Source organism: Cariama cristata, unplaced genomic scaffold (genome assembly GCF_000690535.1).
Source record: "Cariama cristata isolate BGI_N322 unplaced genomic scaffold, ASM69053v1 scaffold29850, whole genome shotgun sequence".
Taxonomy (NCBI): domain Eukaryota; kingdom Metazoa; phylum Chordata; class Aves; order Cariamiformes; family Cariamidae; genus Cariama; species Cariama cristata.
Window position 1 is genome coordinate 1 of NW_009593428.1, and position 10,101 is coordinate 10,101.

The following is a 10,101-nucleotide window of genomic DNA, read 5'->3' on the forward strand; positions in this document are numbered from 1 at the left end:
CTGAACTGTCACTAAGGGTCTGTTTAATTGCCACTTGACAACTAGAGCGACTTCTCTGCTCAACAGATGGTTGGTGACACATGGTTGCCACTTGGCTGTCTTCACCCAGACCCTGTACTCGGGCTGAGATGGTTGGGAATGATGTCGTAACATTGATTCTTTTTTTTCTAGGTAGGGTGTCTTTGTGTAGACCCAAACCCTCTCTGCATAATCTCTTGGAATATCTGCTGGGTATCACTGGCTGCATCAGTTTATGTATTAGGTGCTCCCATCAATGACAGCTGACCTGCCGGTGGCTGTGTGTACTTAGGAAATTTGAAACAAAAGGGGGAGTGTGGACTGCCTGCATGCGCTGAGCTGGGGAGGGGGGAAGGACTGACTTAGGAATAAATCAGGTATTGCTGCAGTTTAAGAAAAAGGCTTTGGATAAAAGCTAAAAGCTTGTGCCTGTAAACAGGTAAGTAATATTGCTGCTTGAGTATTTTTAAATGCTTTGGCTAGCGCTGGTATAAGATTTTGTTAGAGCAATCTAAGAGAACTTGTTAACTTCTCTTTGCTTCCTCCAAGTTGCTTCTTCAAAGTTACTGCAGGAGAGGGTGTGTGACAGAAATTGGTCATTACTACTATTACTTCACTTTTTCCAGTGCCCCCCCCACCCTGTAAATGGCGAGAAGAAGGGTAAGGTTATGAGAAAGTTTGACTGTCAATTTAAGGGCACTTCAAATGAGTGCTTCAGCACAAAAAGGAAGACTGTTGGTCTTAGATGAGCCCCCTAAGGCAAAGGAACTATAGCTCCAGGGTAGTTCGATACTGTTTTATTTTTGTAGGGAACTCATTGAGGAAGATGCACTATTGGACACAGGTGTGAAGAAGTTGTATTTGAAGATGTCCCAAGGATACCCTGAAAGGAGGAGGCAACTAGAAAATAAAACGATAAGGCAAGGGAAAAAAAAAGGCCATTGCCTTTTAAGTGGGAGGGACCCCTGAACTGTAGAAAACGAGTATAGAAATAAAACCACCACCCCCTTAAAAAAAAGCTGCACAAAAGTGAAGCAGACTATAAAAGTTCACCTAATATTTTTACTTAATTTTAAATTCTGTATTAAAAATTAATACATTAAACTCTTATAAAAGTAAGGCACATGCAAAACATGTTGTGCAACTTCCGACTTTCAATTCTTTTATAAACTAACAAGCATTATTTTAATTTGGCATTTCTAAAGAGTCATTTTTTCCCCCATGCAGGATATGTGGAAGAAGGTTAAGCTTGACATTGCACCAGTTAAATCTAGATTCTGTGCTTTCTGTACTACAGTAAGCCGAGATGGTCATATCGTACAGTAATACAAAATAAAAACCAACTCAAGTACAGCTTCTGAAGGTGATGACCAACATACAAAATTTAAGAATGTGAAGTTATATCCATTATAATACATCAATAATCTTATTCAGTAGAGGATGATTTGGCAACTCCAGTCTGTGTAATGCCAGTGTGCAATTCCCAGTTATGAGTGTCATACGATGCTGAAGACCATGGAAAGGTATTGCTCATAGGACACCTGAATCCAGCCATCTTGATCAGTATCGTATCGTCGGAACACATCAGTCAGCCTCTGGAAAGGGGAGAAAAAAACCCCACACATCTTTGTACGTCAGGAAAGTTCAGACTGCCACATATTCCCCTTGCCGCTGAGGTTTCTATCGCTTTGTGAACACTTTCCCTCCATCCCCTCTGTAGACGCTTTACAATCTGGTGCGGACAGGGGTAGCTCTTTGCCACATCTCACGCCTGAGCTGTGTAGCAGATCCGATTCTGAAACTGCCTTACGATGCAGTACCTAAGGCTACCTGGGCACTTCTTTAGGGACCAGACAGCTTTTTATACCTGGCTTTTAAGTGGAGGGGGAAACCACGGCACAATTCTCATGAGACATCTGAGAGGCATCTGGAGCCAGAACCCAACAAGTACCTCATCCATTTCTCATCTTCTAGCCAAATATGCTTCGTGTGTCATTAGCATCTGAGTTGTCTCTGTGTAACCCCAGAGATGCCAGGCAGTACAGGTAGCGGACCAAAGTAACTGCCAGTGTGGTTTCACTAACACCAGCTGAATGAGACGCCATTTCAAAGCCCTCTTTGCCAGAGTTTTAAGTTCATAACTAAGTATAATTGGCTTACGTTACAAATGAATATAAAGGCAACTGATGTTTCAGCAGACTTACGGTTATAGACAGAAAGCTAGAAGGAGAAGAGAGCACCTGTATGCAATTAACGGAGATACTACTTGGACAGTTCACTGCTTTCTCATCATGTTGCATATCGGAAGGTATCTTAAGATACTGTTGCAATGCTGGCCAGTGTTAAGAAGAGCAACCTTTTTCGTATCCTACTAGAACTCAGCTTGTCCACTACTACAGTTCCCCAACTTTTCCCCAAAGTCTTACATACATTTCAGAAAAGTCAGATACACTTAGAGAAACCTTAAGCAATGAGGTGAGGAATCATGCAGTGACTGGTTTTTAAACAAAAGAATACACAAAAGGTGGTTTTTTGTTTGTTTGGTTTGGGTGGGTTTTTTTGGTTTGGTTTTGTGGGGTTTTTTTTTGTTTGTTTGTTTTTTTGTTTTTTTTTTTTTTGTTCAAAATGTCTTTTACTGTCACTGCCCCTGCAGGAACAGCAGTGACAAAAGACAGAATAATTCAGCTGCTAAGTCAAATTCCTTTTAGTCAGAACCTTAAACAGAGAGATATACAAAAACCTCACAATTCAGATTATGAGAATTACGGGCACCGCAGGACATGACACGCTCCAGTTTTAACACACTCAAGATCCAGCAGAAGTGTGTGTATTAAGCTAATGGAAATAGTGTTAAGTGTTTCCCTTTTAAAACACTAACACTATTTTACATTTTTTCCATACCTCTCGTATACTTTATTCAAATTGTTTATTTTAAATACAAGCAAGCTCTTGATCCAATATTATACTTACAGTGAGAACCATAAAAGCTTAAGAAAAGCCAATTTTTTTTTAATTGACATTAAAGTACATCTCCTTTCTTACCTGTAAAACAACACAGCACTGAATAAAGTCATCAAAAGCAACTTGTCCTCTTCCTTGTCTGTCAAATTTCCGAATAAGGATATCGTAGAATTGATCAGACAGTCGGTAACCTTGGAAAAAGAGAAATGCTTTAAAAGGTTTCAATTACTGCTGTCCTTCCATCAGAACTAGGCTGTTTAGCAGGTGTGTATAACAAACCAGAAAACAGTAAGGGGTTACAAGAGACAATTTATTTTTTTTTTTTGCTAAGTATCTCTGTGTTAAACTAAAATGCATGCAATAAAAACCGTGCTTAATAATAATTATACACAGAGTCACAGTAAACATAATTATTGATTGAAGTGACTAGTCAGTTGAGGGAAAGGTTTAGGGCTGTAGCTCAAGTTTTTGTAAATCAAGCAAATTGAAAGAAAGTTCTTTTGCCATCAGAATGCTACTGTAGTGTAGAGAGCTGGCTTTGTTTTAAAAAGCAGCAAATTCTATCAAATGCCTTGTAAGTTCAGGCATTTACCTGAGGTATTAGTAACACTCTCAGAGCAGCTAACAGAGGAGACTGAAACTGGATGTGTCAGTACCTGTGTGGAATGTTTTTTTTTTTTTTCCATTAAAGGAAATAACTTAAAAAAAATAGTGCTTGCGGCATGGACATCTTTAGAAGGTACCTTATACCCAAGAGGGTAACTGCATTTCACCTGCCTCATTTTTAGTCACATTTGTCACAGCAGTACAGCCCTAACAATGAGAAGCTTGTTTGATGACATAACCCAATTGTAAAAATTGTAAGTACAAATGAATTACCAAAACCTGTTAGTGCTTGCTTTAGTTCATTTTTGTCAATCATTCCAGAATTGTCTCTGTCATACGTTCGAAAGACATTCTGCCAGTCTGAGATGTACTTCCAGACTCCTGTGAATTCATTGAAGTTCACACCACCTTTGTTTTCTCTGTCAAACATGCCTGAAATAAAAAACAAGAAACACATATAAAACCTTAATCATACTACTCCTCAGTAAGATCTGCTAGTATTTTAAGAAGGCAGCAAGAGGACTTTGTACTGAAGACAAAAAAGAAATTGCTAAAAATATAAGTGATATTTTGGAAAGTTCTGCCAAAAAAAAGGCAAGTAGTCATCCACTGAAGGAGAAAAAGATAAAGCAAGATAAAAGAGGACCAGAATGAATCACAGAATGTTTGTTTTTACTGGGTTTTCATTTCCAGTTTGAAAATATTTAGGGCTTGATTGATCATCCAGTGACAAAAAGGGCAGGGGGGGTGGGTTGTTCTTTCCTAAGGACACATGGAAAAGTTTAAGTCTACTGACTGCCAAAAGTGCTGGGATATTCATCTGCATTTGACTCACCGATACTGTGATCTTTATACAAAAAGCATGTCGCACAGCGATGGGACCCAGACTGCTGCTCAATACTTATCAAAATCAAAGAAAAAACTGCATCCATGGATTTATTAACTGTATAATAGAAAAGATTTTTTTGCGCTTGAATTTTTGTCCTTCCGTTCCGCTACCACCATCTTCCACATTACTGGCAATTATTTTAGGACACTAAAGAATTCAAACATTGTAAAGCTTCTGTTGGGTCTTTTTGGAGCAGAACATAGGATTAAAATGCAAGACAGGAAAAACTAGTTACAAAGACAAGCTATATAATATCTTTTTAGAATATTTAAGCTGACAATTTCCCCATGAATAAATTACATTTACTATCTATTCAGTTGTACAGTAACATTTTCTCAGGCTACTTTGACAAGTGCACGTGTGCACACGCAAAGGGCATTCCTGTATTATTCAAAAGGGAAAATACTTGAGTTTAGCTTCCTACTGCTGGTTTGTCGGGAGCAAAAAAACAGCAGTGCAACAACTGATAGCATTCTCAGTCATCCAAACAGATCACAAAACAGTATCTTGACTATTTCACATCACACAACTACACTCACCAAGAATTGACCTGACTGTTGCTGGATTAAATGGAGTCCACGTGCCTGAAACAGAAAGAATTACTTAGTTCCTCAATATCAAGTAATTTAAAAAAAATGCAACCAACCAACAAACCAACCAAAAAATCAGGTTAAGAACTTAAAACAGTGAATTCAGAGCTAGATGACATGGAGCTAGCATATTATAAAATAAGGCTGCTTTGAAGTAATTATGTTCTTGACCATTCAGAGATGACCTCAGACCAATGCTTTACAGATACTACACAGAAACCAACATTTTCCAGGCTGCACCAAAAAAAAAAAAATCACCAAAAAAACCCCCAAAACCTTGGAAGAACCAAGAAGGGTTTTTTTCATCCCAGGTAGTCAGGAGGTATTGAATAAAAGGCAAGATCAAAACTGAAGTCCCACTTTTTCTACTGATGGGAGCAGAAGCCTTTAAGTTAGAACTCGAACAAGGTCTCGTATCTATTCCTCAGTAAAAACGCATCTGCTTACTTCCTGTTTTACAGGTGGGTCATTCCAGGGCATTTAGTTTCTGACAAGGGAAAAGAAAAGGTTCCTAACATGGCAGAACCACACAGTGCAATTTAGACTTGAGTTTAGTATAAATCCCACCTCCGCTGCTAAATCAATGCAGTGTTAGTTTAGTTTAAATTAGTATTTTCAGACCAAGAAGTGTTGCAGTACTCATCTGAAGAGGGGCTTTGTACTTCTCTGAATATTTTGACAGGCTAGTCACTTTGGACTAGTTTTCACTTTGTTGGAAGCATTCCAGAGTGCTAGGAAGCATTAAGCTTTAAATTAAGAGAAATACTGTGCCTCATGCAGACTTTCACCACCAATTCTCTAGAATCTGTCAAGGTAGCAAGAGAACCAGGAAGCATGGATTAAATTCACTGGAGTCGAGTGCAGGGACCATGAAGGAACCCATAAGAGTAGGGGTACTGTAGAGGCGTTTGCAATGATGCGGGTAGCTGACCACAAATACCTCATAGAAAGGCTGCCCTGGTATTAAACAGGCTTTGTGAAGGCATGGCTGCTTTACTGGATGAAGCTGCAGTGGTGTAAGTAGTGCTTATACCAGGGCTGAATTTCTCCCATTGAAGGGAAACTGCATCAGTGTACGGCTAAGGACGCACCAACGGGGAAAAACTCTATAGTGTAGGGCAGGCCATACGACTATTTGCACATAAAGAGAAACATAAGCAGAGAAGAGTAAAAATCGCTCTGAAAAATATGTAAGCCATGTTTTAGACAGAGAACATCAGTACCTTAGAGTTGTATGTCTCCTAACAAAAATAAAAAAAAAAAAATGCCATTATTAATAGGGTGCTAGCATTTATGTCTGAACAGAATAGAGGAAAAAGGGAAAACACAGTTTGGAACTTAACTTATTTCACGCTGAAATTTTCAAGAGATTCACACAGACACTATACGGTGAAACCAGAGCAAGTCCAGTGCTGAAGAACTGTACTGATTTCAGCCTATTCCAACAAACAGTAAAAGACTGTTGCCCTCCCCTGACTTTACTATTAACTTTACATGGCAGCACAGGAAAAAAAAAGAAGAAGAAAGCATAGGAATTTATAGTGCAAACAACTATAGGAAGCGATGATCAGTCCCTCCCAGGTAAGTAGACTGTTATTTGCATAAACTTGACATGTTGAAAAGCTGAATGTCAAAAACACATTGAACTTCAAATCGTAATGAGCACTATGCAGACTTGTTTTAATGTTTTAGAAATAAACACGTAACACTCTTTTAGGCCATGTTAGATTGCAGGACAGCTAAACACAACCACTGCCTAGAGGATTTATTTTGAAAAGAATATAGTGAACTGTTAGTGACTTTGGTGTACAAGATCTAGAATCTCTTGGAATGAAGGGAGCTTACAGTTCTGTAAATATTTTGTCTAATAGTGAATTCACTTGGTGGGGATTCTCCATAACTGCAAAGCACTGAAACTGCTAATCTACACTGTACATAAGGAAAGAAAAGAGTTCAGATAGTCATCGCTACCTATTACCCTTAAATTCAATCAGATGAGAAGATATTTATAATAGATGAAGTTTAAAATGGCAGGTAAAGCGAGGTTCCCAAACGGTTATAAACAGCACTGTAATCTTAAATGAAAACAGTGACCTAATCAATTTAACTTAGCTTTCGCTGAAGTGGTTATTTGAAATGGTATTTTAGTTATGGATCAGGTGCAGGAGCTACAATATATGGCTTTTAATTTATCATCAGATACATTATTAAACAAACAGTCTAGTAAATCCAGTTAGTTACAAGACCACAAATTTACCAAGTAGAGCCATCCAAATTTATTTCGAGTCAGGTGACTACTGACAAAAAGGAGCCTTTCAGTCTGTGTGCACTGCAGCTCACAACATCAGTTTAAGCCCTTCTCAGTCACAAAGCACAGGAAGGATGAAGGAATTAAACCCTGGGAGAAGGGGAACTTGGTATGCACTCAAAGGTACACAAACAGCTCCAATATGCACTTTTTCAGATTTCTAAGTGGGAAAAAAAACCCACAAAGTACAACCCTACCTACCCTAAGTCACCAGAGGAAAGTAAAAATAGGCTACTAGAATTGTTTTTGTTTATTTTGCTTCTATGAGTTATTTGACCATACCTTAGTTACTCTCTAAGCATTATGACAAGTAACTGGCAGACTACTGGAAAGTTTTAATACTAGATCTAGAGTGCATCTTTCTACTTTGTTAGGGAAAAAAAAAAAAATCAAACATGCCTCATTTAGAAAAAAAAAATATTAAAATTACCATCTTCAATTCCTGCACCATACTGTATGAAAAGATTTTATGTGCAGTAAAAAGGCTGGTTGTAAGCATCTGATCTTTGTCCAGGTTATACACTGATCCTGGTTAAAAAACAAAGGTTCAGTAGTGATGAGAGAGGAATATGTAAATCACCATTATGTTTTCTAGGAAGCAGAGCTGGAAAAAAAATAAAGGGATGTACATGCCTTCATTCCCCAGAATAGAAATCAGTAATGTTTACAATAGCTACTCAGTTTTAATGCCTCATTACTAACATGCACCAAACCCAGAATACTTCCCTTGAAATCCAAAAAAAAACCCAACCCAGGAACAATGGGCTTAGCAAAAAAAAATAAATAAAATAAAAGAAAATCAGGAAGATTATCTACTTTTTTCCTCCCCTTCAGCCTTTTGCTGTAGATTAAATTAGTACTGATCAGTGGCAGGAACGTTCCCTCCCTCCCCAGTCAAAGAATTATGGATCGAGTAACCAGTTTCCCAGGAAATTTAAATTAATGAACAACCTCTGCTCATTTACAGACTTACCATTGGATAATGCCTGCTGAAGTTCATTATCAGATATTATTCCACTCCTATCTTTATCAACCCTGGGGGAAATAATAAAAAAAAAAAATTAAAAAAAGAAAAAAACCAAACAAACACAAACAGAGAGCAGCAAGATTTAAATGGCTGAAATTAAGAGGTTCCACTTACAGAAGACTTCAACATTCTGGTTCTTACTCACCAGATAAGATTAATTTTTTCCTGAAAAGTCACTAATTGCATTTTATTTGGTAAACCATTCACAGTTACTGCAAATTAAACAGTTCATTCAGACTGATGAGACATTTTGGAACATGATTAAAAGCTACAAAAAAAAAATGCAAGACCTACTTAGGACTGAAGAGACACACAAAAACACACACAGACAATAAAACAGTTTGGGCATACTTTATACAAGAAAGAATTTATTTTATTTTTAAAAGAACTGCGGAGCACACCATGCTGGTTAAATCCACAAAATGCCTAATGTCACAGTAGTAAGCTGTTTGGTTGCCAAACCGGAGCCCCAAGTTTGGCACCCAGTTTCTCTCTGTAAGATGCTGGCAATGGAGAGAAAGCCACTAATGTAACTGAAATAATCGACTGCAGGGCCTTGAGACCTTCCAAAGGGGTTCAAAAAGTAAAAAAGCACAGGCAGGTGCCAGCTTCCATTGAGCTCTCACAGTCTATTGTCTTAGAGAATGGAGTTCTATCCCAAAATTAATTAAGTAAGCAGGATCCCTCTGCAGAAGCTGGGTTTTTTCCTTTAGTCCTTGTTGTCTTTTTCGAAACCTTTGCAGTTCATTCTCCAGGATTCCTTCCCCATCTCAAAAATTACATAAACCACACAACAACATTCAAATTCCAAGCCTAAATTGCATAATTATAAGAACTAAAAGATATTCCCCTTTTTAATTCTCTATTTCTTTTCTAGGTATTCCAAACATTTTTTACCTTTTATGAGCTGCCACTAAGTGCTAAGCTGACATTTTCATAAAAACGTATTATGCCCTACTTATCTTGCTCCTGAGCATCATCAGTCAGCTTAGAGCACATTCATTTTATATACAAAATGATGTGACGTTGAAGTGGCTCTTCTTCACGGACATCACGTATCTACTCTGGATTTCATCTGACCGTCATACAGCGATCATCATCTGGCCATGACAAGGCGATATGATCCAGTCACTCAGGACTGTAAGGCGCTCCTGCAAGTCTTCATAGGCCTCACTTACTGCTGGGATCAGTCAGTGTAACCAGCACACTTCATCCCAGCGTTCACCCTCTTTTCCCCCAGTTGCCCCTGAACATACTGGATAAAGATCCCAGAACAGCTCCATCTGTCAGCGTGGCACATGACCACACACTCTTCTTTTTAGTTAGTTACCCACCAAAGGACCCTCCCTTTCATTCTACGTACACTGGGCTTCTTTAAAGGCCTTTGATACTTTGGTACGTTGAGAGTCTCTTTGGAAACAGATTATAACTGCACAAGTTCTAGCCATCATATCCATACCCAATCCTTATCAAACATATTCCAGGACTTGCACAATTGTCTGCCAGACAGGATTCATTTCAAGAAACGCCTTGCAACTCTCAGGACTAGCTACATTATTTAAAATGGTTTCTACTGGTCTGCCTGGTGCAGAAGTCAGACTGTTGATCTGTTTCTTTCTGGACCCTTTAAAAAAAGAAACGGCATCACGCATGCCTCCTCCAAGTTCTCGGATGAAGTGGTTTTACAGAAGGCTGGGTAGGT

General features: G+C 38.5%; 1 protein-coding gene across 2 annotated transcripts; it reads right to left on the bottom strand.

The window, feature by feature from the left end:
* Positions 1-1,072: 1,072 nt before the first annotated feature.
* PDCD6 (programmed cell death 6) lies at positions 1,073-8,407 on the bottom strand. Of its 2 annotated transcripts, XM_009710462.1 has the most exons (5): positions 8,346-8,407; positions 5,014-5,058; positions 3,859-4,017; positions 3,061-3,170; positions 1,073-1,613 (listed from the first exon to the last, which is right to left on the bottom strand). In XM_009710462.1, the coding sequence occupies exons 3-5, from the start codon at positions 4,013-4,015 to the stop codon at positions 1,515-1,517; spliced, it is 366 nt and encodes a 121-aa protein (XP_009708764.1). In that variant the 5' UTR covers positions 4,016-4,017; positions 5,014-5,058; positions 8,346-8,407; the 3' UTR covers positions 1,073-1,514. The 2 variants fall into 2 exon arrangements, with proteins under 2 accessions (XP_009708764.1, XP_009708772.1); XM_009710470.1 differs by lacking the exon at positions 5,014-5,058 and having other exon boundaries at positions 1,078-1,613; positions 8,346-8,406.
* Positions 8,408-10,101: the final 1,694 nt, after the last annotated feature.